Here is a 27,796-nt window from a genome sequence, read left to right as displayed (position 1 = left end):
TTCTCTATTAGGAATATTCGAGGGTGTGTGAAGTCTACCAACTCGCACTAGGCCAGCCTATTCCCTCTCAGTAGTAGAGGAGGCCCGTACCCAACAGTGGGACAGTATATAATACAGGGCTGATATTATTATTTATTATTTACTGAAGGGAAGCCGGCAGGAATTATATATACCCTTCGCCACTGATATAATAGCCAACTTACATTGACATCAAAAATATATTCTTGACTTGAAATTGCAGCCGTGAATACCAGCTCTACCATTCCCCTGGTTACGTCCCTGCCTACACTTTATATAGACAGGATATGATCTGAATAGATTTCCGCTCTATTGTCGGAGGTCGGTTTGTGTGTAGATTTCGTTACGATAGTTATACTCGTGATTTCATAATACCGGGCTTCATACAATTTTTATTCATTTGTCATACATATACATACATACTCTTGCCTATTTGTAATAAATTGGTACGCAACCCGGCGGTAAATATTACTCTAGGCAAGAGATACGGTTCTCGGCAGCTTTGTCTCTGCTCATATTTAAGTAAGCCTTTGTTTAAATGAAATCAAATCATAATTTATTACAAAATAACTACAAAATACCATTTTGAAGTGACCAACTGATACCGCCATCTAGCGGAAATGTGCGTGCATGAGAATTAGTCGTCTTCCGAAACAGGAACTGAACTCTAATATCATAGACTAAATACTATTAGACAAATGAAACACCATATAAAACTACGTCTCTTTAATAACATAACAAACATTACAATATGCACAATATTTGCTAGAAAACAGTCATTACTACAGCAAGGATCATCAGGGCTAATGTGTAAGCGATCCTGGGGCCCGCATTACAGCCGTCGGAGAAGCACTGGCAGACTGTCTCCAAGTGGTCCTCGTTGTCGGCCTTGTAGCAGTCGCGGTGGTGTCTGATCCAGCCGCAGCTGCGAGTTACTCGGACATCCGGCTCATATCCTTTGTGGAAGACTGAAACAGATTATTAGGAGAGAGTCCATGAGAGTTACCGGGGGGGGGGGGGGGGGTCATGTCTACACAATTTTGTAAATAAGTATATGTTAAAATATTGGTAATACAAAATAAAAAAATCAATATTTGAAATTAGTTTTTCGGCAATGGGACAATAATTGAAACATGGGTGATGCTTATAACTTTTAACAGCAAATTTATATGTACTAAGGTTTCATTTAAAACCATATTAAAACATTCTTCATTCTATGTACATAACAATAGAACATACATATTATTTAGTTTACCACTATATAAAGTCTTTAAGTCTTTCTTATATGCAACAGCTTTATATATATCATTATGACCCTGATGTCTAAGATAATCCCTTAAATGCTACATGAACAGTTAATAGCGTAATTTAATCATTATCGCGTTTGTCTAAAGCGTATATCATTTGTGTTTACAAAACACAAGATCCCTCGACATTGGATGTTATCAGGCACAGATAAAATAATGGCTTGAGATAAAGGTCACGTGTTCGATTGTACGTTAAACATAAGTAATAGTATTTACTACATAATTAGGTGAACTAATTATGTAGTAAATACTATTACTAAGCGGCGATAGCCTAGTTGGGTGTGGAACGGACTGCCGAGACGAATGTCCGCAGGTTCAAATCCCAAGGGCACACACCTCTGACTTTTCTAAAAAATCATGTGTGTATTCTTTGTGAATTTATCGTTCGCTTTAACGGTGAAGGAAAACATCGTGAGGAAACCTGCACATCTAAGAAGTTCTCTATAGGAATTTCGAAGGTGTGTGAAGTCTACCAACCCGCACTAGGCCAGCGTGGTGGACTAAGGCCTAATCCCTCTCAGTAGTAGAGGAGGCCCGTGCTCAGCAGTGGGCAAGTATATAATACAGGGCTGTTATTATTATTATTATTATTAATTAGGTGAACTTGCTAGCGGTATATACGAAGCGCATTTTATATGAAATAGTTTTTCCGGGATAAAAGCTCTAACATGATTTTTGATTGTGATCGGAAGTTGCTCTTGTCCGTCTCAAGATCTCAATCTATTTCCATACCATTTCATTGAAATCGGTTCAGCAATATGAGCGGGAAAACGAGACAGGGATCGTATTTATAATATTATTGACAGCTCCATCTGGAACGCTTTAGGTTACGCCTATGTTTGGCAGTTGACTATGAGGCTGATGGTTTATAGTATAATTAGGTATATAATAAGTATATATGGAATTATGGTTTGAAAGCTTCTTGACAAGGTAACCATCCAGAGCAGCACTATTTTGATTCTGCTCAACAGCAGTCTACTAGTGATGCTGCTTCTAATTGGAAGGTCATAGCCACTATAATTACTTACATATTAAGCTGTATGTTGGATGCAACGTTTTCTAATTAAAAACTCTAGGTATCATGTAAGTCACTAATTGAGGTGATGCCATGGTGTAAATAGATTAATTTGTCTACAGCATTAATGGTCTTTAACTGGAGTAGAATTATTAACTAATGTGAAGGTTGCTGTTGCGTTTATTTTTTTCTAAGCGGTGATGGTAAAGTGGCCTCGCTGCACAGGATCCTAAGAGGAGTATTGACTGACGAAAGATGATCATCCCTCGCCAGTCAACAGAAGTCTGTTTGAAACATAATGTATAAAATTGATCCCAGAACGTGACGCACCTACAGGGGTCACTACGGCGTGTTTTACACCATGTGTATATTTGTCACGATCCGGACGGATATACTAAACAAGATTTACGGACCACTGAACATATAATAACTCCTTACTACTTATTTTCTCTTTCCCCTCTTCTTTAAGACTCACAACGCATTTGTTCACTGCTGGTACTGTGGCTGTTCATAGGCGGTGTATCAACCATTAGATCGTACAAAGATCGTATTATAATAACTCATGAAACTCCATGACTAAACGTTTAAAATCTTACTAGTCTGCACAATCTTCCTGCAGAAGAATCCGTGGCTGCCCGTGGCTAGAACGCCTTCGCCGCAGTTCACCACGGGCATGAACTTCATCAGCGTATCGAGGTCATACTGCGCTGGCTCGAGGCACATCGAGTTGTTCATGCTGTTGCATTCGTAGCAACGGATTGATGACCCTGTGTTCAATATAACGCACTAATAAACCTAGAAGAGGTCCTTATACTCAACGGATTAAACTATAAAATATTATATAATTTAATAAAAAAAGAATTCAAAAAAATATTAGGATCATGGATGGTGGGTTTTGTTGGAAACCGCGCTTCTTTGGGAATGCCTTACAATAAATGTAGAGTTAAAGGACTAATTATGAAGTTATGCTTCGTTGGCACTTTTTTTTAGTAATTATCTGGTTTAATGCGTTAATTAATTAAATATATTTTTTGTCATAAATGTGCCTCAGGTTGCAGGTTAAATGGCTAAAATTTATACTCATAATCTCAATATTATAAGAAAATAGGGAGATTTAAGAATGAAACTTAAATAACTTCAGCATACTTTGTTTTTGTTTATAGTGTTTGTAATATTATTGGTATGCTAACCTAATTAACAATAATACTTATGTGGGTTAAAGTTCGCGTATCAAACGACGTTCATATCTTTATACCAGTGACGTGTATTGCTCAAGACAATCTATTTGTATTCCAAATGTGGTTAACATTGAGATGTTTAAAATTTGTGGCATTAAATTGTTGAATAGTGATAAAGGTATAAAAATAAAACTATTTTGCGGATTTTATGTTTTATATTATAATTATATTCCGACATTTCGAAAAACACAATAATATCCGCAAAATAATTTTATTTTAATTTCTAACATTCGCGTAAATATAAAAAATCATTAAGTGATATAAGTGTTTAACAGAATAAGTAACGTGGTATCGTTTGCTAGAGAACTTGCCAATATTTTTTTAATCTGCTATAAGTGTCTTGTTTGAGACAGTCATTCATAAAGATGAGAGGTTACATCGTAATTAGTAAGAACAGTTATTGTAACTTTTATAGGTAAGATTTTTTAAGGAAAAGCTAAAGGTTAGTGAATATAAATGTCAGTATAACATCGCATTAGTACCATAACTGTTATGGCATTATGTATGTGTAAATTTAAAAAAATAAAAAATACGGTTAATATCTGCGGTTAAAATGAGCATATGCATACCGTGTACCGAATACACACAAACCGAATTAAAAATAAAAGGTATTTGAGGACAATGAATTTAGACTGTGCTATAGTCGTTTTTATTGATCGGTTTCCGCTCAGTACAAGGCAATTTACTTAATATAACCGACACTAAAATGATCATTTTACAAATTATATTAGCGTGCAAGAGTAATGATAAGATATTAAGTAAACAAACTTACCATATTGAATATAAAATGACAACAAAAACACTGAATATTTTAGAAACATTTCGATTTAATATAAAATCGATTTATTTGGAAAGTAAACACGTTAAATGAATCAGTGGTAGGAGAGTACTGACCGCAGGGCCGTGTATCATTGTGTTCCACGCAAAGACTTATTCTATACGCATGGGTGCTAGCAAAACCAATAGATTTTTCACGATGGGTGTGTGGATTTAGATTTTGGTTACCAGTTTTTTTCTGAAGATTGTTTTAATTCTGTTTTTGTTAATTGCCTATGCTTTTGCTGCAGGGTATGTTTGATTTTACCAGTTATAAAAACCTTGATGTCCATCAGGTTGATGATTAACAGTTTACGTGCCGTGCCGTGACTGTATCAACACTTTGAAAAAAAGTCTGAAATTAACCTAGACAGTATCATCACGGAACAGGAAAAACAGTGGTAGTTGAACACCCACGAAAATATTTACTAAGCCCTAAGGAATCTGGCCCAGTGTTTTTTTCCAAATACGTCCATCTAAAATTATGTGTAATGTATATTTTAGTCTTAAAAACGTTCAATTATTCATGGTTACATTATATACATTATATATTAGACGACTCTGTCGGTTGTACACATAATTATCTTTTCCTTTATCATTTAAATATATCCATTTGCTACGCAAGAAGTGGTGAACTTTGATTCATAAGATAACGGTACAATTAATCACCTTGATTAGCTCTAGATGGCGCTGTTTTTTAAAGTTATTTGCCTATTATTAAATCACTTTAGCTGTTCATTCGTTCGCAGCTAAATTCTATTCATTTACATTCATTAAGCATACATTCGCAATTTCACTGTATTGATAACCAATATTTTGCTAACGTTTACCTAAAAGGTACATAATTCGATCCGTCAAAAAAGTAAGGCTCTTAGCGCAATAGGTAAGTGTTATTGATAATGTTCAGCTCAAGGGTACTACATACCAATTAGGTATTATAAAAAGAAAAAAATACGGTATAAAAATATGTTTAATCTTAAGCTATTGTTTGACATAAGTTTTCCCGCCAACACCAAACAAACATGGCGGCGACTAACAAAATTATTACTTTCTGTCCCAGGATGACGGCACCGTTGCACATGTCGCCGAAACACTGGCAGACGGTCTCCAAATGGTCCTTATTATCAGCTTTGTAGCATTCTCGTTTGTGTTTTATCCATCCACAGCTGCGCGTCACTCTAACCTCGGGTGTGTGATCTGGATACAGAACTGTAAAAAACGCCATCTATTATCGTTTGTTGTAGTTAAAATTGTTTATTTCTCTTTTGGAAAGAGTGCGTGCAATATAAATATTTACATATATTTTTATATTTATTTGACTGTTATTTTAATCTTTCAATGTAACGAATTATATTTACAACCATAGGTATCGTCTGTATTATAACTAGATCACTTGGTTAATAGTTATTTAATGACCTAGTTCAAGTCAATTAAGTCAAATATCCAATAATACAAGTCAAATGCCTACAGTATCCATACATTCAAGCTCTTTTAACCCAATATGCCACAGCCCTGAATATCAACGTCTCGGCACTTTATCAATTTCCGAAACCTTTAATTGTATCCTACAATGGATGGTAGAGCAAAGCTGGTAATCATGATGGAGTGGTTCGAGAGGTGCAAAACCATGTTTTATAGAAAATGATATGATTTTAAAGGTTTATCATTACGTGTCATTAGGTACATGTTTCAAATTAATTCCTTTTCCAAAAGGTATCAAAGACACTACATTTTGTCTGTTATTAAAACCCTGTTACCGCTACGAATATTATTTATTTCATCATAACTAAAACCTCCTGCTTCCGACCAGAATACGGCTATGGACACGCACCGTTAATCACTCGTATTATTATATCATTATTTAATTACCATTCAATTTGCGGCACTTGCTACGCTCCGTGCGATCTAGCTAAATTGCAATTGCGCTTGTAATAAGCGGCCACAATGGCTACTGTTGAAGGACTATATATCGCATCCGGGGATGGCGAATTGGGTCAGCGTGGGCCGGAGGTCTTTGGTCATTGATATCGGTATACTTTGTACAGGCAAATGCACCTTTACAACCACCACTCCAAATAGAATTGTTTACGCGAGAGTTTATTTTTCGACAGTCGTCAACTTTATGACGTAATCTAAATATTGGCTAAATCTATGCACCCATTACACTGTTCTGTTACCATCAGTAACGTGAAGCGCTATGCTGGAAGAAACCATTTAGATTTCAATATTTCTGGCGAATGCACGACCGCGGTGTTACCATTGTCTAAAAACCAAGTCAACATTTGCATTTACTTCTTGTTTGTATTTTTTTTTTTAACATGACACGTCTTACCTTGACAAAGGTCGGCTTTTATTAACACACCGGACTTTTGGATGAGCTCTTTAGGCACATGCATGATGCAAACCTTGGAAATTAAGCGACCATGATTAAATTGCCCATGCTGTGGGCAACGCACTAACAAGTTACGAACTTCGGCCCGGGACGGTCACTGGGAGAGGATGAGACATCAAGAATTAGGACTTGTTTGGTGACTAAGATTTCCCGTGTATATCTACCCTCTCCATTATACCAATTGCTCTAAAGCTGGAAACACCTCCCACAATTACCATAAGATTACCCATTCGCTAAATAAAACTTACTAGTCTGCGTAATCTTCCTGCAGAAGAACTGCTTGCTGAGGACATTCGGCAGTGAGTTGCCGCACTCCACGACGGGTACTATCGCGTTCATTTTCTGCACGTGCAAGTCGAGGCAGGCGGAGTTGTTCGCGCTGTTGCACTCGAAGCACTTTATAGCTTCGCCTGGAAAGGAGACAATTGAACAATTAGGACGAATTTAATAAACTTACATAAAATCTGTGCATAAGAATTGTCATTCTGACGTTAAAGGCGATATTATGTCAAATACTTTTTTTATATGAGCACGCTAAATTGACCACACTGCACCTGATGGTAAGTAGAAAGGGGTTAAAGAGAATGTCGACTGACGAGGGTTGATTACCCCTTGGTAGTCGACACAATTATGCTGGCCTGTTGGAACCGGATGTAGATGGGCACATCCCGGAACAAGTCACAATGCAGTTGTCAGTAAATGGCATCACGATAAGTCGTTACTTTGTGTGATGCATGCTATAATTTACGCGAGAAGAGGTTAGTGTAGCCCAACGTACATTTCAGGCATTATGGGTTGTTTATAAGTTATAATTGTAAGTAAAAACAATAAGATATTAAGTAAGCCTCTTGAATATTTCATTTTTTTATCTCTTGAATGTTTGAATTTGTTTTGTATCTCGTTTTTAAGGAATTCTTTTGTTGCAGCGTCGAAACTGTTACAAACACAATTTTCTCAATGAAACACTGGAAGTCAGATAAAATAAGGATGTGGCTGTCTCACGGTTTAATCCAAAAATTAGGTATTAATGCGTACTACACAAAATGGCGGTTCTTACTCATAGTACTCTAGACTAGATTCTAGAGTCCAGACTAAAGAAGGTCATTCACTCGTAAAAATAATAAAGCATTTCCTTTATCTGTATTTGTGCCTAAACCAATGGCCTACGAACTTTATAATACATATATTTAAAGGAATAAAACTATTTTTTGCTTTTTAAACGATTTTGGTGCGGGGATTTTTATTATTTTTATTTTATCTTTCAATTTATTTGTTACTAATTTATCGACTATTGAGATCATCCTTACAAGTACAAACACGATATATCTGCTGTAAGTTGCTGAGAAGATAGATATCCTAAAAAATACATCATGCTGCAGCTTCGGATCAATGTTGTCATGACTTAGAAATACCATCGAAGTAATAGTATATCAAATTTAAAAACAATCAGACCTGTGAAAGTAGAAGAAGAAATGGTGGGCTTCAAACCTCTAGATAGATTTTCCTAGACCAATTTTGATGCGTTTTTTGTTTGAAAGCCGATGCGATAGAGATGGTTCTTAGGAATAATTTTTAGATAAGAATATTTGTTTTTCTTTCGGAGTTTATTATTACTAAAATTTATGTCATATATTTTGTCAAAATTATTTTAAATTTAAATTCAGTATGTAGAGTTGTATGGTAGTTCAGTATGTGCTAATTGAATTATTTATAAATTGTAACTCAGGTATTTAGTTTAATGAAAATGAATTTATAATGTAAATGGAGAAATTATAATATTAAATAACAACAATCATGTCTTATAAAAAACGGCAAATTTAAGTTAATGTGTTAAATCTTGAGGTACAAACCATCAAGTCTACATTATTTATTAGCCATTATTCCATTTAATTCAAATATAAAAAACAATCGAATAGAAAAATATACTCACAATCATGAATCAAAGCAACTAACAACGCACAAACAACGCCGAATACGATCGCCATTATAATTAATTTAACGCCTGGCGAAATATTACGGGCAAATGACAATATCCGGCAATTTGGCGTTCACTGCAGTTCAGGCGCTTCAAACACAAACAAGAAGAATATAACTTCGTTTCACACGAACCAAGTGAGACTGAGTGACTAACACCACCATCTTCTGTATATAACACGCTCAATGATCCGAGCGAGCACACAAAGGGAACAACTGGATTGCATCGGATCTAATCTCTTAGAAAGGCCCGCTCAGAGGAAATTCTCAACAATAGTGATGAATTGAACTTTGAACGGGTCATATATGAATTTATCGGTAAATTGGTGTCACGAGGAGTTTTGGAAATTTGTGATTGCCCGATAATATTGAGGATATATAAATCAAAACTTTTCGTACCTGTGACCAGCCAATACTTACCCTAATTTAAATCTGCTGCTACCTTAATGATGTTTGTAAACAATGTTTTGTATTCTGGAGTTGAGTCACTTTTCTTGTAATTTTCTCGAGTATGTATCTAGGAGACGTTTTCAAAAATGTAACGTCAATAGTAGAATATAAGAAATTAGAAATTTATCAGAAATTCTTTTAAATTAATACATATTAGCACTAATTCCCGCCAACATTTTATAATGCCGCGAAGGATCCATCGACAAGAAAATGCAGAGTTCAATAACCCCTTTCGATGCACATATTTATGTTAGTAATATTTATTTCTGACTCTGATGTTTTAGTAGTTAAAAATAAATATAGTTTTAGGGGGGTAGAGCCACATTGACTTATTTATCTACAACATTGACCAGCTCTACCGGTGTCCCATTGTCTAAAGTGGATGTGAATCACCTTGAGACATCAAATGTATTTATATCTAAGTAATGCTTTATAATAAATGACTGAAGAATTTTTATTACTTTTACCTCATCTTAAATGCTGCACAAAATAATTGTAAAACCAGCCCTGTATTATAATACTATCTCACTACAGGGCATCGGCCTCCTACTTTTACTACTGAGAGGGCCTTATTCCATCACACTGGCTTAGCTTAGTGTGAGTTGACAAATTTCACATGCCTTCGCTATTTTTAGAGACAATTCCTAGGTATATAGGTTTCATCACGATGTTTTCCTTTACACACATAACTTCGAAAAGTCATAGGTGTGTGCTTTGGGTTTTGAATGTAAAGACCTTCACAATATCCCAAATTAATTATAAAATCTGCATAAAAATCAATAATTGTCTGTCCAGTAATAGAAAAGAGATGCAATACGTGAACTATGACGTCATCGGTTATTACGGAGCGTGCGTAAGAAAGAAATACCGAGATAGCCTCGTACGCGTTACGCCTACGCCCTCACGCTTGCTCATTGCAATATTTGAAAGCTGAATTACCGTTTCATTTTTCAACACATTTCAATTTTGTTTACACTTTGTTTTTTTGTAGATAGGATATTAGTGTCCGTACGACTAGCGACCCCCGTACATAAGGTGTAAATCGCGCCACAGTGGCTTAGATAAGAGTGTCGTGTTCCGGGGTCAGCCTATGTATATCCGGCTTCAAACTTGTTCAAATTATGTAGACTAGAGATTTATCATCGATCATCGCTAGACATACTCTATCTGGACCTCATCAGATCAGCAGGTGCCGTAAGGGGCAATTTGCCATGCCACGATGAAATAATCCGGCAAGTGCAAGCAGGACCCGCGCATCGAGGGCTGACATTAAAAAAAATTATATAATATTATTGATTTAATTAAAAAAAAAAAACAGGTTAAAAGACAAACTTAACATTGTCGTTTGCTCCCTAGACACGGTTATTGCATCAACCGGAAATAATAAGTTTGTAATAATATCTTTCCTTTTTTTCGTTAAGTACACATTTACAGTTTTTAGATGGTTTCCTTTACATAATATGCTCTAAGATATTGCTTTGTGCCAAAGTGAATCTAAGTGCACGGGAAATACCCTATAGGCTTTGATTCCCTTGAGATATCGCAACTATGCGACATAAGCGATAATTTTTTTTTTCGCGGGGAAATCACGTTAAGATCCCGCATTAGTCCAAGGAACCAAGGCGGGTATGTCGGGGTTGCCAGCACGCTATGCACGTCGGCGTACCGACTAAAACCCCGCGGAATCCTTCATCGATGCATTAGAGGCGGCTCCGGGGTACCATAAGGCATTACCTCAGATCTCTACCGGAACAACCTCTGCGGTGTACTGTGCAAACAGTCCGTCTGTACATTGAACCCGGCTAGCGTTTACAACAGCGGCGAGGATTAGCGCACTAATTCATCCCATTTCAGGACCGACTTACAGGCTCGAATGTATGTCCAATGCCCTGATGGGATCCCCATTAGTCGCCTTGTACGACAGGCAGGGGTTTACCGTGGCGATATTCTTTCGGGCCCTCGTCCACAGGGCTGTGACGCCGGGTCAGATGTCATCACCTCGGCGCCTCCTTCTGCTTAGTTGGCGGCGAACGGGATCCGTTCGCTCTCGATGTCGCTCACCGCTCTCCTTCTGCGACATGACACGCTCGCAGAAGGAGACCATCGCCTTCCATGATCTCCTACTGTCAACCATGGTGGCAACCAAAGTCGGCAGCGAGAGGTCTCCCCCGACGACTAAGCAGAGAGCACTGCGTTTTTCATCCCAGGCTGGACATTCTTCAAGTGTGTGCTGAGCCGTATCCTCGCGACAGTTACCACAATGATGGCACACGGCAGTCTCTTCCTTCCCAATCCGACACAGGTATGAACCAAAACAGCCGTGATCAGATAGCACCTGTGTCAGGCGGAATGTAGGTGCACCGTGACGCCTATCCATCCACTGGGCGAGGACAGGGCGCACTGCAGCAACGGTTCGCGTTCCTGCGCTTGGGCTCTCCAGCCTGGCTATCCATTCCTCCACGGCCAGCTTGCGAAGCGAGGCTAGGTAGGGCTCAATCTCTTTTGGAGCTGGTCTCTCTCCCTGAGAAAAGATCTCTTCCCGCCAGTGAAAGGCCGACGCGAGAACCTTTGCCTCCAAATCCCAGGGCGGAGTGCCAGCCAGAATACATGCCGGCTCGTGGGATATCGTGCGGTGACCCCTGAGACATAAGCGATCATATCTTTGATTGATTTATAAGATTCAGTACTTCACAGCTGATTGAGACCATAGGCCCGAGTATTTGATAAAATTGCTACTTGATTCCACTGCACGGTCCTGAAAAAAAGGGGCTTTACAGATAGTGGCCCACATAGGTGTGTGGCGTCCGGAATCAGCCTGTATATATTCGATTCCAACAGGCCGGCATTATTGTGTCGACTACCGAGGTGTAATCATCTCTCGTCAGTCAACATTCTATTGGACTCCATTGCATTTATCATCAGTTGTAGCGGGTCACTGTACCGCGCCTGAATAATTAAATACTTATAGAATAAAGTACCAAATCAAACATAAGCAATCAGTAGCGAAGCGTCTATCAAACAGACCTGCTGGCTTCCCTTTTAGGTTATTTACGTTTGTCTTAGTTTTTGTTCGGGGTCAATTGGCCGCGATATGTTAACTAAGACAATTTTTTTTGCTTCGAGATTTGTTTTTTTTTTACTGTTAAATTGGCCGCAATATGTTATTTTTTGCTTCGAGATACTGTTTTAAAAGTTTTATCCTGTAGGCAATTACTTTATTACAAGCTTAATATATTTAATTATACATGCATTGTTTGTATTAAACTGCAGCAAATAGTGCCTGCACACTGTTTCAGTAAATATAGACAATGCCAAGCATCATGGTCTTCTTTTATACAAACTGATTTAATTAGGAAACGTGTGGTTGTCGTTGACCTCGTCGTGTTACACAAGATTGCTCTTAGTTGATGCCTGAAGCCCAGTTAGTGCTCGTGATGTAATTTAGTACTTAGGGTGTGCATTTGCTCTTAATATTACGTTTTTAAATATATGATGACAACATTATACGGACTTTATTTTGTAAAGTATTGTGTAACATTGTACTGCGTCCATTATTCGGAAAAGTATTTCATAATTAACTTAGTAATGTAGGGTATAAATGTCCCTTAAACCGGAATACAAATATTATTTGTACAATACGGTTTAGCGCTAAAAAAATGCTTCCCATACGCCAGGGATGGCGAATCTTGACAAAATTCGGGTACGCGAGTAATATGTCAAACATTATATAGGTATCTTTCTTTAGGCTTCAAATCGCTTAACATCAAGTGCAGTGAAGCCAATTTGTCGATGCGCATTAAAATTAACAAAAATATAGTTGGGACATAAAAAAGCAACTAAAAAGGAACACAAATCGGATAGCTAAAACCGGACCTAGATGGCATGTTTAGGGCTATATTTTTTAAATAAATCTTCGCACGTTAACCATTAAACTTTCGCCATCCCTACCTACCTATCAGCTAGTCTTATTGTTGTTAAAAGCCCTTTATGGCCTTTACTTTTAGTAAAACCGCGTGCCTGGCACCGAAGCTATAAAACCGCATTCGCGAATCACGAAACATTTCTTATATAACCTTCTGAACTTTGAAGGTAATCATTCGGTCAGGTGGAAATAAAAAAGATAACCATACTGCTGTTAAAGATTTCGAAGGTTGTCTAGGTGTTACGGAGTTTCATAAACTGCTGCATAGATGTAGATGGGTTTAGATTTTTTTTTATTGCTTTCAAACACGAAAGAATCTTGCCATTCGCTTGATGGTAAGCGATACGACCGCCCATAAACAGTAGAAACACCATCCAACACCTTAAATTACAAAATATTGTTTGGTATACCACTGCGCTCGCCATCCTGAGACATGAGATGTTAAGTCCTTATTATGTCAAGTAGTTACATTGGCTACAATGTCCTTTAAATCGGAACATAACAGTGATTGCATACTGCTGCTTGGCGGCAGAAATAGACGTTGTGGTGGTACCTAACCAGGCGGACTCTCACATATGAGAGACCTGCCACAAAATAGAGTAAGTCTTATAATAAAGACAGTGGTATAGTTCCGACGGATAATAGCCAGCAGTACAGTACGAAATGGTTAAGATAATATTTACTGATATATTGAGACGGTATGGTATAGTAACATTGCAGGATACCATTTTAAACCTGCAGTATGACGACTGCCTCCATGATAACAAACCCTTTATAGCACTTAGCAACACATTAGCGTTCACCTTTCTACTATTAAGTAAGGTAGGCCAGCATAATTGTTTCGACCGTCGAGAGACCCATAATTAATAGACGGTCTGTTCAAAACTCTTTATAAGGGCTCGCCAAACTGATGGCAATGGAGTAGGTTCCGGATAGAGCGTCGACTGTCGAAAGTTTATCCCTTGCTAATCGGCAAAATCTTGCCGCCCTGTTTGAACACGGGCCTTCACTATTTTTTACGTAATGGAACACAATAACAACTCTCAATTATTCAACGCACCATGGCAGTTTATTAGTAGAGCGTAAACATTAAAATCTTTAAGTACCTGTTTAACATAATATAAAAGCAATTAACTGTGCCTTTTCAGATTTTTGGCGCCATTACTCATGCGCAAAAGGGTAGACAGACGAGCCCCGTTTACAATGTCATGGTAATATGTTTTCAATATCAACCCTGTATTATATACTACCCCACTGCTGGGCAAGGGGCCTCCTCTACTATTGAGAGGGATTAGGCCTTAGTCCACCACGCTGGCCTAATGCGGATTGGTAGATGTCACACACACTCAAAATTCCTATAGAGAACTCAGGTATACAGGTTTCCTCACGATGTTTTTCTTCAGCATTAAAGCAAGCAATAATTCACAAAGAATACACACATGATTTTAAAAAAGTCAGAGGTGCTTGCCTTTGGGTTTTGAACCTGCGGACATTCGGCTCGGCAGTCCGTTCCACTTCCAACTATGCTATCGCCGCTTCATCGTATAGAAGGTGTGAAACTCGACGTAGTGGCCCACGTGTGTCGCGTTCCGGGATCAGCCCAAGTATATCCGGTTCCAACAGGCCGGCATAATTGGGGCTGGTGAGGGATCCGTCGTCAGTCGACATTACATCTCGACCCAATGCAATGGAGTCACTTTCCTGTGTTCGTATCATAAATGGATTCGACGATTATGTTAGACTTACTAGCCTCACGCACCCCGTAAGTTCGCTGAAAGTGTGAAGATCTTCCTCTCAACTATCACATTCTATAAAACAAAATCAAGAGTGAGTTGTGTGATGTTTCCAATAGCCCATATAACTCAAGTACTTCGTTATTTGCGCGTGTCTTGGGGCCCTAATCCTCGCGCATTAGACATCTATATAGACATAATGTCGGAAAACGGCGGGCGAATAAAGTCCATATTTCCTTATGCTCATGTCGTATACTTTTTTTGTTCCCAGTGTATGATATGCTCATCAAACGCCTACGTCATAAAAGTGTATCGAAATTATTTTATTCATATATATTTCCAACACAAATATTATGTATCTTACTCTTGTTATTACACGTATGAGCTTGTAAAGTTGTTTAGATGTTTGTTAGAAGTAAAAAGTGAATCCACTAGTTGGATTTGGATAAAACTTGGTACGTAAATAGACCATGTTCCAGAATAACATGTAGGCACTTTATATCCTAGAAAATTATGTATTAACATTTTTATTATAAGGTTATTTGTCGCTTGGCTTGCTACCTCTATAAACTTTCGGCATAACACCTCAGGAAGTCAGGAGAGACTGAAAACAAGCGCTGATCGGAACTACTGTCCGGTCAGTATAAGTTATAGTATAGTATTGCTATGTTTAATAATAACATTCACTTTAATATGTGTAGCCGAGAAACGCGTAAAACAACAGGAATGCGCTAGCAACCCCTTATCATCCAAGGTGAACTCTGATAATAATGTCTGCACGTCGTGTAGATTGGCATTTTGTGGCTTAACAGCCAACAAAGAAAATGTGTCTAACAACTGTAAAACGCTCAGAAGGAATTTGCAGGAATAAACACAATTGATTGAAATCACTTTTATTCTAGCACACTTCGCTATTTGCTTCCTTGCCAACAGTTCGTGTTCGAATGCCCGACCGTATCAGAAACTACCGTCAACGACAACTATTGAACAACTAGAGTTGCGACAGAAGAGTCATATCAACGATAAACTATTGATTAGTGATATGACATTAATAAAAGAACGTAACACAACCTCCAATATTTGGCGCTGTTTAAATCATCTAAATAGATGTAACAGCTCAATGATGAATAACATGGAGAAAATAGGGCCAAACCTAGTTTAAATTAATCTCTACAACGCTAGAATTACCTCCCGTGATTTAACTCAGTGCGTCAGTGAGCTATATTTTTAACTATAAACAAATACCGCGCTCTCTAATCTATGTAATACTAGGTTTATTGAACACTCGTGTTGATTAAAACTACTTAAGTAGTATGAAATTGTGTCTTTTTTATGTAGGTATAACTTTTGAAGCGGCGATAGCCTAGTTGGGTGTGGAACGGTCTGCCAAGACGAATGTCCGCAGGTTCAAATCCCAAGGGCACACACCTCTGAATTTTCTAAAAAGACATGTGTGTATTCTTTGTGAATTTATCGTTCGCTTTAATGGTGAAGGAAAACATCGTGAGGAAACCTGCACATCCGAGAAGTTCTCTATAGGAATTTCGAAGGTGTGTGAAGTCTATCAATCCGCACTAGGCCAGCATGGTTTTCAGTAGTAGAGGAGGCCCGTGCTCAGCAGTGGGCAAGTAGTATAATATAGGGCTGATATTATTATTACTGTTATAACATTTGAGTATAAGTCATTGTATTAGTCATTGGATGGGTTTGTATTCCGGGTCGACATTTCTGTAATTTTTTAATTAATTTACCCTCACTTGATATCCTTCGTCCTCCCTTCGTTGACCTCATAATGGAGTAGCATAAAGGGCAGATATAAGAAGTCTGACTTCCATTTCACCTAAACATAGATCCAAAGTGTGCCAACGTGCACTCACCGTTGAGCTTGATTGTAAATTGTGGGGGCAGACAGATTCGCCAAGTGACTTTTATAGGTGCATAAATGATCTTTCCAGACGAGGGTTTATTAAATAAATATGTTGCAATTTGCCGATTTGATCGGATCTTGTACGAGCCAGCTAAATGGCGGAAGCGAGGTGTGCGTGGCGGAGGCGGGCAGGAAGCGAAGACTTCAGCCAATTGTGGCACGTTGGCAATCACCGGCACTGAGTACGCAAGCAAGACATATTTGCCAAAGTATTATTTGTAATATCTTGTTTATTTTTTATAGTAATTATATTAACGAATTGTCAATATTAATGCGGTAAGCGTAGCGTAGGACGACGTCCGACCCACTGGTCCGACGATATTCGTAGGATCGCCGGTGGACGTTGGATGAGGAGAGCGGAGGACCGAGCAACGTGGCGCGCTCTAGGGAATGCCTCTGTTCAGCAGTGGACAGTTGTATGGACAGTTGTAGGCTGATAAGATGAGATGAGATGAGAAATATTAATCCTATATTATAGGTTCGTAATACACAGACAATTCCTCTAGTAATGTCCATTGTAGCTAGTGTTACTACTGGATATAATAAGACTTAACACCCATGTCTCAGTATGGCGAGCGCCGTGGAATACCAAATAATAGTTTGTAATTCAAGTTGTTGGATGGTGTTTCTACTGTTTATCGGCGGTAGAATCGCTTACCATCAGGCGAACGGCAAGCTTGTCTCGTCATTCAAAGCAATAAAAAAAGATGTTTATGATCGGTGATGATCACTTATTATAAAATGATTGTAATATCAGTTGATATATCGTTAGGCGAGCGACTTACCTAGAGTATCCTAGATCTATAGACTTGCCCGTGCAGTCATCAAAAGACTAGATAGGAAGTTTATTCAAAAAACTTACAAACTTCAGACTTTCTGGACATTCAATTTGTTACAATGCTTATGATAATTCTCATTGTATGTAACTATTTCCGTTTAACAAACTTTACAGCTATTTCTTATTGATTGCTTAGGAAACAGTTGTATTAACTTAAAAATATCATTTAACAAGGAGGACATTTTCCCTCTTGCTCGGTATGACTACTGCTCTGAGTCTCGGGTTCAAATTCTGAGTCGCAGAAAGCGCTATATCAGCTCGGAGTCCAGAATTTGTACCCTATACGACGATAGGCTTTCAATCTATCACATCATGGGAGAGAACATACGTGGCGAAAAGTAGATTAACTGCGCTTCTGCCTCCTTTTAGTGGATAAAATGTGTGTGTGTGTATGGTTCTCTAGCATATTCTAAAGTAATGAATGACATTAAAATAGGCCATGTTATAGACAAGGTCAGTGGGCTTTCTATTAGTAAAAGAATGTTACAAATTTACATTATCCAAAATTCTTAAAAATAAGTCAACTCCTACAAATACCAGTGAGAAATTCTTATAAATTTTAACTCGCGATCCGACATGTCGTTCCGATGTGCACAGGATACGATAATTACCGGTAGTTTGCGCAGCGGTGCGAGGGCGGCGTTCGGTCGCACCTACCGCGCCTAGACCTAACTGGATGAGAGCGTCTTACTGACATACCAGGCCGGCATGGCAATTGCAATCATATTTATTATTTGTTTCGGTTCTAAACTCAGTATCAAAGAAATCCCCGTGGGGATAATAATAAATGTTAATTATTAAAGGGGACTATTGTTTAGTCTACATTAAACATAGGACATGACGGTAAAATATAAAATGTTAAGTAATTTAAATTTTTAAACAAATAATTTTATATTGCGATAAATTCTAGTTTAAAAGAATTTCGTTAATCAACCCGTTGCCATCAAACGACTAAATCTTAAAGGCTAAGCGATTATATTACAAGAATAAATCAATGAAAAATGGACTGATTTTAATGGAATTTTACATCTTCCGATACGACAATACTGTGGCTGTCGCTAGTTAGGTGGTTATTAACTAGTTTAACAGCGTCTTTTATACTGTAGGTATAAATGTATATCAAAGTTATTAAATAACTAGCTTTTGCCCGCGGCTCCGCCCGCGTTATAAAGTTTTTCAGGCTAAAGTTTTCCGTTATAAAAGTTATAAAAGTAGTAGTTTCCCGGGAGCCTGTGTTCTTCCCAGGGTCTCAAACTGTCTCCATACCAAATTTCATCTTAATACGTTGGGTAGTTTTTGAGTTTAAGACGTTTAGGCAGACAGATGCAGCCGGGGACTTTGTTTTATAATATATTTTTTAGAACTTTTAACAGGAACAATCCCGTCATACATCATTGTTGCATAACTTTAACCGTTTACGCAGCGCACGCAACGGAAGCTCTCAAAACTAATAAATTGTCTCCGTTTTTGCAACATGTTTCATTACTGCTCTGCTCCTATTGGTCATAGCGTGATGATATATAACTTAGAGCACTCCACAAACAAAGGGCTATCCAACGCAAAAAGAATTTTTCAGTTTGGACCGGTAGTTCCTGAGATTAGCGCGTTCAAACAAACAAACAAACAAACAAACTCTTCAGCTTTATATAATAGTATAGAGTATAGATTGATTATATCTCACTAAGATTTCTTTATCCGTACATAATGGCCAAAGAAAAAGTTAAAATTGTTTTATATGCATAGTTTTAGAGCACAAATTTAGTTTCCAGTAAATTATCGGTAAATTATTTATTTTAATAACGAAATACATAGTATGGTGAGGACATTCTTAGACGCTTATGTAGAGTCAAGCAGTAAGGCGCGAGTCATACTGAGGTCTTGCAAAATAAAGTATATACGTTTCTGAATATTCCCTTCATATCCGTTAACAAAATATAACCACCTAGTATTTTTTATAATATCTAAATATACAACAAAGTTGGTTCTACGAGTGACAATGTCGTTATTTACTTAGTTTTCCATATTTTTCTATAATGATGTAATATTCTATTAAAAATAAATCCAATCCAAAGGGAATTCATTCAAACCGCATTCAAACTTTTCCAATCTAATCTCCACAGTAAATATTTTCCCGCCACGCCGCCATCTTGTATTTATCACCGACAAATATTCAATTATAAGAATTACTTAACTCACGTGCAATATCCCATATCAAAGTCAATTTGTCGTATTGCCACAATTGGATAAGTGTAGCTAGGTTAGATATATCCTAAACTGATGTTAGTGTTTCGTCGGCCAGTCAGCGGCTGGTCGCACTCGTGTTCAGATCGCGGCGGGCAAAACCGGTGTGGACGTACAAAATGGCGTTCGTTGTTATTTGCTTTTTGGCGGTAATATGCAGTTTGCTACATCAAGGTTTGTGACTTTACGTTATAACACGTGTCGGTTCCTAATTTAATGATCTAGACGTTTCGTGCTACGCACGGTTCGCGGAAATATGGGCTTAGTTTAAAATAAACTATGAAATATAAAATTTTCAAGGTTTACATCTCTGTAAGTAGGGCGGGCGGATACTCAAGTTGCTACGCGGAGTGACGGCTGTATGTAGTAACGTCATAGCTTCTTACTGCGTTAAATTGCACTGTATGGACATTTATTTAGGAGACGTCATAGTAAACAGCCATACTGGAAAAACATTTAGCATTATTTAAACGACTTTTTTTTAAATTATTTAACTGGTTTTTTGGTAGGGTTTAATATTTAGTTTGTATTATATTAAACTTAATATATAAAAAATAAATTCATGCCAGTGATGAGAAAAGAAAAATTTAAGAATTCATTAAAATTAAGAAATCATAAAGCATTTTTATTTAACATGACTAGAATGTTTCTCGTTCAAAAGCTAACAGTTACGGGTCACTAATCTTTTGATTAGTAATTTTGATAATCCAATGATAAAAAAGTTACATGTATTCAACACACAACACCAAAATAACTGACTATTGTGTTCATATCTATGAGACATCATGGAAACTTAATTATATAGGACATATCTCTATAATGTATATAGACATAAAATCGCCTACCCCTAATTGAGAAAGATAAGGTGGAAAATAGGAATTGTCGTCGACGATTTTATTCGCTGGATATATTTTATATTCGCCCAGATGGCGACCAAGGTACGCAAGGTGTTAATACCCCTCATAGTGGCCCACGTGTGTTGCGTTCTGGGATTAGCATGTGTATCCGGTTCTGAACAGGCCGGCATAATTGTGTCGACTGTCGAGTGGTAATCATTTGTCGTCAGTCGACATTCTATTGGACCCTACTCCATTTACCATCAGGTGCAAAGGGGACACTGCCGTGCCCGAATGAAAAAGAAATTAGAAAAATAAAAAACAAAAAACCGCGATAGAATCCGGAATATTAGTTTAATTAAAAAAAAAATATTAGTTAACATAAACTATTATTCATGCAAATTTGAAGAGTTAACAGCGCTGCTCGATGCGCGTAAATTAACAAAAATCATCACAATTAATGCTAGAATCATTTTATATTAGTATATTTTATTTGCGGGTTATAAAATAAAATAATGATTTTTAAACATCAAGAAAATAGAGATGCATCGCAAATTCTGTGTTTTTGTTATTTTCCTGTATTTATAACACAGCCATGTGAGGTTGACGCCACGTTTTTTTTCACATTACATAATGGATCTGGCTTACTTACCAACCGGCACGTACTTGATATCAATTCCGTTAAAATCTCAAACATACATAGTGTTAGTTATCGGCCGATTCCAATAAACAATCCCAACTGCTAACTACGTATTAATGGTAAAAATAGACCAATCAAAATAACTCATATGTAAGCACGTCAAACTTTATTCTAATTGATTCATTCGCTATGGATCCGACAATAGGACGATAAACATGGGTCAAGGAAAATATCATTAGGGAACCCACATACCCGAGGATTCTATATAAGTTTTAAGGTAATCAGGAGAATTTTGCCTAAGAATTTCGAATGTTTGTGAAGTCTGCCCGCACTAGGTCAACGTGGTGGACTAAGACCTAAACCCTCTCAGTAGTAAAGGCCCGTGCACCAGTGGGCAGTATATATACAGGGCTAGTATTACATTTATTAAACAAGATGTTATGTTATTGTCGTCACACATCGGTTTGATTATAATTTAATATTGCAACCTATTTTAACGCGTTTTACATAAACAAAATAACAGTCCTTGTAGCCGTCTATAAATCCTAAAGATCTATATATAGAACCCTATAAACTTACGTAGCATTCGTTTTGATAATATACGCACTGTGAATATTACAAAACTTTTTGTAGTTTTGAGAGTAAATTCTTTGAATCAAGTCTTACAGTTAAAAGCATTGAAGAACAACGACAAATAATCAGTACACTTAGTACATCGGAAACGAACTTGTGTTCCAAAAGTTGTTACCAAAATTGGTATAATGAGTCGGTGTCTTATTTGAACTGTGCGTGACAAGATGTCACAGCGTCCTTAGATATTAATACAAAATGAAATATATTTACAGGAAAATACGTTAAAATACGCTTTAAAATGTGCCAATCACGATATGGAAATAATAATTTCATGAAGTATTTTATATTGTAGTTTTGCTATTTCGTTGTAGATTGAGTAACCATCGAATGAGCACAAAATTTTGATATGACAATCTTTCCAACTTTCGTTCGACATAATCTTAGAACTCTAAGTTTGCTGTTAACTGGCCTATAAAAACCTAATTACTTTACATAAACTACAAGTTCTTGATTTATTAAATGAGTTGAAGATTCGTTGTACTTCTGTCTGTCCTTTCCTATCATAAGTTTTATTGTACTCCACAAGGTTATAGGGTCAAAAGTATTTCAAAACAAGAATTTAAACTAGGTCATATGATTTAGCGTCCAAATACACAGGAAGATATAGATTACTAACCCACTGTACACATAGAATAGGTAGAGGTCGGCTAGCAATATGACATTAAACGGTAGGTCGAATTATCTAGAGTTCGATAATATATAGCATTCAAGGAAAGAAAGCTTTTATTATGACAAATAATAATTATTGCAAATAATAAAATAATAGCACCGGTGTGTTTGTACATTGAAAGAAAAGTAATAAAAAGGTAAGGAGATGACTAAAGATACAATACAAATCATCGTTTTCTAGAATTCTTTTTTGTCCGTTTGTTTGTAAGCGCAAGTCTTCGAAACTACTGAATGAATTTTCATGATTTTTTTCGATGGTCAGAGTATAATTGAGATATCCATTATCCAGTGGTGGGGTTCATATCGCATCTCGTCAGGGGATGAGCGCAAAAAAAATGTCATCGTTCCACCTTCCCCCCTTCTAAAAATGTCACCTCGAGCTGGGCAGTCCCTAACGCCCTATGCCACTGATTCGTGCGTACGAAGTCGCGAAAACAGCTAGTTAGAAATATGTAACTCAAGAAATATATAACAAGGAATGAGGTTTTGCTCATCAGACTCACACATTTATAATTACAATATAAACAAATATGGACGTTTAGTTTGTTTCTTTTATTTTTTTATTTCTCTTATAATAATGTAGTTCTTTTTTCATTATTCGTTTTGTGTTTTATATAATGTTACTACAACCAAAAAAATATTTCTTTCTTTCGTTCTTTCTATACGAGACAAAATATAGAATGGTATCTACATTCTCTAGGTAGAATAAACTAACGTGAAAATATCTAAACAAAAAAATCTCTAGTAAAAGATGTTGATAAATTAGATTGTGTAATGGGCCTAATTGTTGAACAAACAGCCATCGGGGCCCACCAAGTATCGTGAGACGTTAATCCGTGGGTAGAGAAGGACTGTTGAACATAGAAATGACAATATTGAACATACGTATCTAGTTCCTAAATCAACTGCCATCAATTTTATAATGAAAATCATGCACATGGGAAATGATCGGAGCAATACCTTCACGAAAGTGATGAGAAAGCGATAAACACATACAGTCTTATTAATAAAAATTTCGCAAAGTTATGCTTAGTTAAAACATAAATTTACTCGATAAGCTGTTAGTCAAAACCCGCCATCTTGACTCTTACAAAGGTTTACTAAATTTTATTGAGGCCATCTTGCCTATCATAGCTTTGCGAATTTTTAATACAACTTACCTTTGACATGTAGGTCTATGAAGTTAACATCCTCCATGTATAGATGGGTTCTTACTAATAAATGCGTGACTGGAAGCCGTCTAAATAAAATCCAAATATAGGTCTAAAAGTATAGAATGGAGAAATTATGATCTGACTTCTATTCTTCATTCAATAGACTAAATTGAGGTCAGCAGTTCCTAACGATGACCTTGAACTACTTGCATCTATTCTTATATAAATGGAGCGTCCTGAACTATCGGAGACTATGTATCTAGCAGTTAGCATGTGTAAAACGATATGAACGTTTAAAGGACTGAAGAGAAACAGAATTTAGATCGCATTTGGTACTATTACCTTCTATTCAATCAGCCTGAAATCTAGAATTTGTGTGATGATTTTTTATGTTTACGCGAATGTTAGACATTGAAATTAAACTAATTTTCCGGATTCTATCGCGGTTTTTTGTATAGAATTTGTGCTCGATTTTTTTTTATTATTATTATCTGACCCCGATTACCATCTGGAATCCCCCGGTTTAGCGATTGTAGGGCCCTGGAGGAAAGTTGGGAGGGGATACCTTGGGAAGGGAAGTGTGGGAGAAGGAAAAGCAACCTTATGAGGCTGAGCAGAGGGGAGAAGTCCAGGAAATGTTTGCAAGCCCTCATAGGCCTCAATGTGTAGTTACAACCATAAATATACTGGACTGTGTGTCTAAGGCCGCAGCAAATGTCACTCTGTGCATTAGGGTCGATGCTGCGGAAGGTTCGTTGCTATAACGCCTTGCCACACACGGGGATAAGTAGGTGCATTAATTGCGACCTTCGGAGATAGAAGGGGGATTATGTAGGTTTATTACCAGGTCGAGCATTGTAATTGTAATCTCTGTATAACCGTAAATGATACCTATAGTTAGGTTATTTAACCTATATATTCAGATAAAGTTATCTGGACATAATTTTCAATATAAATTTTATTCTCTTCACCCCTTTAGCCAGTTTTATGGTAGCCTTTTATGTATTTCGAAAATTTTTTGTTGCATGTTAAGTAATATTTTACCGTAAAATTAATTAAAGTACTATCATTAGAGCAAAAGCTAAAGTTAAACACTCACTTTTTAAATATCTAAATTCTTTTTTTTGGATATCGCATGAAAGTGCAGAAATTATTAAGCATATCATTATAAAAGTATTTAGGTATTATTTTTATGATATATTCATTTTTCAAGTTTTTCCTTCCTTGAATACATATAACATCGCGTAGAAATTTAATATAGTTCGTTTGTTTTTATTTTTAACAATTAATCTATATTAAACATAACTTTTGAATAAGTAGTAGTGATAGCTAAATCAGTAGTTTGCTGTTATGATGGTAAAGCCAATAGATACCTCGACTATGGTTGTACTATCTCTCAGAAAATGAACATAAAGTAACCGCCTGCTGTTAGAATTTTTATGGTATGTGATCTCTCAGAATAATAACTAAATCCAAACATCCTCTCTTTTATAATTTCTGTCCATTTTATTAAAACCGGTAGCACATGAATCTTCTAGTATAGAGCTGTTTATGGTTGGCGGAGATCATTTAACATAAGGTAACCTACTTGTCAAGGCTGCTAAAAAAGAAACAAACCGTTGAACACAACTCACTCATATATGAATTGCTTACAAATTCGTCTTTATTCTTACTAACGTTGAGTCCTCAAACCTTCTAGGTCTAACTATCACATGCTACCAATGCAACAGCCACAACGACTCCCGCTGTCTCATGGACAACCTGCCGCCTTCGCTGAAGCTGCCGTGCGGCCCCAAGGACACCATGTGCAGGAAAATCTCGCAGGTGGTGGAGTTCGAGATGAACGGCATGCCGCCAGACAGCAGGGTCATCAGGGGATGTGGCTGGGATGAAAGTAGTTACAAGGTGAGACATTGAATCCAAACTTGATGGTGACTAACCTAAAATATCCTATCAATTTGCCCAGATAACGACCTTACACAATGTGTATAAACTGTTATAGTGGCCCACGTTTGTGAGTTGTGTTTGGGGATCCATCCTATTCATACAGGCCGTATATCCCGTTTCAAACAGGCCGGTATAATTATGCCGACGTACGAGGGATAATAACTAATGATCTTTCGTAAGCCAGTGCAGTGGGATCAATTTGCTATAAAGGTATAAAAAAACACATTGTAAACTTTCTATGGTGGTTAAATTTGTCGAGGCGCCTTTCAGAGTCTGCTTGCAAGAGACTGGCATGCTCCTGACCATCATCCAGAGAGCGACGTCTTCGGGTGAAGTTGTGACGGCGCCACAAATGTGATTAAGTTTATAAATAAAATAATTTGATCTATGTGCTCAAGGGCTCAAATGAAATTCCTAAGCCTCAATTAAAGTTATTATTTGTTTTAATTTTGAAACTTTATTTTCTCTTGGCAATATTATCTTATCGCAATCAAGAGTTTAATCAAAATGCAGACGTTTTAGATAGGTAATCCGACGACTGCACTGGTTTACAATTTATTATAAGTTTATATTACATAGTCAAATATTGTTTTTAAGCAAGTGGCATTGTCTTGTGAATAAATATTTTTAATAAATTATTTTACACAATTCAGAAAACGTACGAAAGTGTAGATAAAATTAACAATTTATCTATAATAATAGAGACTAAACTAGGGTTCTGCTGTTCTAGTTTATGAGAACCTATATTATTGTCGAATTCAGTGGTTAATACCAGTTAATACTATGCCACCGTTTATGAAGGAATTTCCTCCTCCATTGTGAGTTAAGTTCTGTTTGTTAACTCCGGTATAATCTCGTAAGACATTGCCAGGATATTGCAATAAAACCCGCCAACGAGAAGAAGCCTCGGATCACTTATGGGATGAAATTGATTTTTAAATGACATTGTTGCAATTAATTCTATAAAAAAATATTTTTAAAAAAATAATGTCATTAACCTAATTAAATATCGCGCAAGGGATTTCTGTATCTCGATAACTTCGGAAAATATATTTCAAGAGAAACATTAACATAAGTAAACATGTAAAGATTCCATCACTAAAATATAATATTATAATTTTTAAAATATTTATTCCCCTTTAAAAAAAGATTTTGCCAAACACGTCGTATTAAATAAGTCATATTACAATATCACTTTAAAGCATCTCAAAGTCATCAGCACCATAAAAATATTTTCTTCCTGCCCAGGGTCGGTGCTACCAGCGCTCTGGCTTCGGCGGCAGACAAGAAGTCTGCTCATGCACGGAAGACGGCTGCAACTCGGCTTCCATACCAGTTGGAGCCACAGCGCTGATGCTTCTCACATTCGCGCTCCTGAGATTCTAGTCGAAGAAACCACACCAGTAACTAGGATAGCCAAAGCTTATTCACTTAACATCGAATGTTATGAATGTGTTCAGTAAAAAGATTGAGAAAGAAGGAATCTCAAAGTAGAGGAATCGAGTCAGAAGATTAAACTGCATGAAAAAGTCGACACAAAATCTAATGCTTTTAAAGCTGATAATTCTAGATCAAATATAAACTATTTGGCTGTCAATGTCTATTTCTTGTAGATCAACACAAAAATGAATCGTATTGCTGTTTATGTTGGATTCCGTAAAGAACGTAGTCTGGCTAATGAAATAAATAAAGATAGGTGTAAAATAGATGTTATAATTAGACTTAACGCTGTATTAAATGTAGATACTGTATATGTTACGTGAGCGTATGAACATGTTAAACAAATTAACACAACACTGTAAATAGATGATAAAGATTTCATTTTACACCTTTGTTTCTAGAGTAAGTTTGAATCTTATTTCTTTTGACATAAAATCGCATGGAAATACAATGTTTTGCAGATGGTAATGAGTTACCTAACATGAATGTGCGTGAAACCATTATTGTTATGTTTTGTTTATGATGTGTTTATTAAAAGGATTTATTTCTTTTGTGATCTTTGATTTTTGTATTACTATTTACAAAGCAGGTATTAGACTTTAGTTT

General features: G+C 36.8%; 3 protein-coding genes across 3 annotated transcripts; 1 reads left to right on the top strand and 2 right to left on the bottom strand.

Moving 5' to 3' along the window:
- Nucleotides 1–729: 729 nt before the first annotated feature.
- On the bottom strand, nucleotides 730–4,555 carry LOC115441780. The gene is made up of 3 exons (XM_030166681.2): nucleotides 4,351–4,555; nucleotides 2,937–3,107; nucleotides 730–986 (listed from the first exon to the last, which is right to left on the bottom strand). Exons 1-3 carry the CDS (start codon nucleotides 4,397–4,399, stop codon nucleotides 784–786), a joined length of 423 nt encoding a protein of 140 aa, XP_030022541.2. The 5' UTR covers nucleotides 4,400–4,555; the 3' UTR covers nucleotides 730–783.
- A 791-nt stretch (nucleotides 4,556–5,346) lies between these two features.
- On the bottom strand, nucleotides 5,347–10,219 carry LOC115441781. The gene is made up of 3 exons (XM_030166682.2): nucleotides 8,717–10,219; nucleotides 7,035–7,196; nucleotides 5,347–5,603 (listed from the first exon to the last, which is right to left on the bottom strand). Exons 1-3 carry the CDS (start codon nucleotides 8,769–8,771, stop codon nucleotides 5,371–5,373), a joined length of 450 nt encoding a protein of 149 aa, XP_030022542.1. The 5' UTR covers nucleotides 8,772–10,219; the 3' UTR covers nucleotides 5,347–5,370.
- Nucleotides 10,220–19,897: 9,678 nt separating this feature from the next.
- On the top strand, nucleotides 19,898–27,741 carry LOC115441784. Its single transcript, XM_030166687.2, has 3 exons — nucleotides 19,898–20,045; nucleotides 25,503–25,708; nucleotides 26,999–27,741. Exons 1-3 carry the CDS (start codon nucleotides 19,991–19,993, stop codon nucleotides 27,134–27,136), a joined length of 399 nt encoding a protein of 132 aa, XP_030022547.1. The 5' UTR covers nucleotides 19,898–19,990; the 3' UTR covers nucleotides 27,137–27,741.
- The last annotated feature ends 55 nt before the right edge of the window (nucleotides 27,742–27,796 follow it).

This window comes from Manduca sexta, chromosome 10, assembly GCF_014839805.1.
Source record: "Manduca sexta isolate Smith_Timp_Sample1 chromosome 10, JHU_Msex_v1.0, whole genome shotgun sequence".
Taxonomy (NCBI): domain Eukaryota; kingdom Metazoa; phylum Arthropoda; class Insecta; order Lepidoptera; family Sphingidae; genus Manduca; species Manduca sexta.
The sequence above is the reverse complement of the archived record's forward strand: the minus strand, read 5'-3'. Positions and strand labels throughout refer to the sequence as shown.

Excerpts from the sequence above, each read along its gene's own strand:
- LOC115441780 (XM_030166681.2), bottom strand. The coding sequence starts at position 4,399 with ATGTTTCTAAAATATTCAGTGTTTTTGTTGTCATTTTATATTCAATAT. Across the intron at positions 3,108-4,350 it reads GTCATTTTATATTCAATATG|GGTCATCAATCCGTTGCTAC; the intron begins GTAAGTTTGTTT and ends TATTGAACACAG. Across the intron at positions 987-2,936 it reads CAGGAAGATTGTGCAGACTA|TCTTCCACAAAGGATATGAG; the intron begins GTAAGATTTTAA and ends AATCTGTTTCAG.
- LOC115441781 (XM_030166682.2), bottom strand. The coding sequence starts at position 8,771 with ATGGCGATCGTATTCGGCGTTGTTTGTGCGTTGTTAGTTGCTTTGATT. Across the intron at positions 7,197-8,716 it reads AGTTGCTTTGATTCATGATT|GCGAAGCTATAAAGTGCTTC; the intron begins GTGAGTATATTT and ends TCTCCTTTCCAG. Across the intron at positions 5,604-7,034 it reads CAGGAAGATTACGCAGACTA|TTCTGTATCCAGATCACACA; the intron begins GTAAGTTTTATT and ends CGTTTTTTACAG.
- LOC115441784 (XM_030166687.2), top strand. The coding sequence starts at position 19,991 with ATGGCGTTCGTTGTTATTTGCTTTTTGGCGGTAATATGCAGTTTGCTA. Across the intron at positions 20,046-25,502 it reads ATGCAGTTTGCTACATCAAG|GTCTAACTATCACATGCTAC; the intron begins GTTTGTGACTTT and ends CAAACCTTCTAG. Across the intron at positions 25,709-26,998 it reads GGGATGAAAGTAGTTACAAG|GGTCGGTGCTACCAGCGCTC; the intron begins GTGAGACATTGA and ends CTTCCTGCCCAG.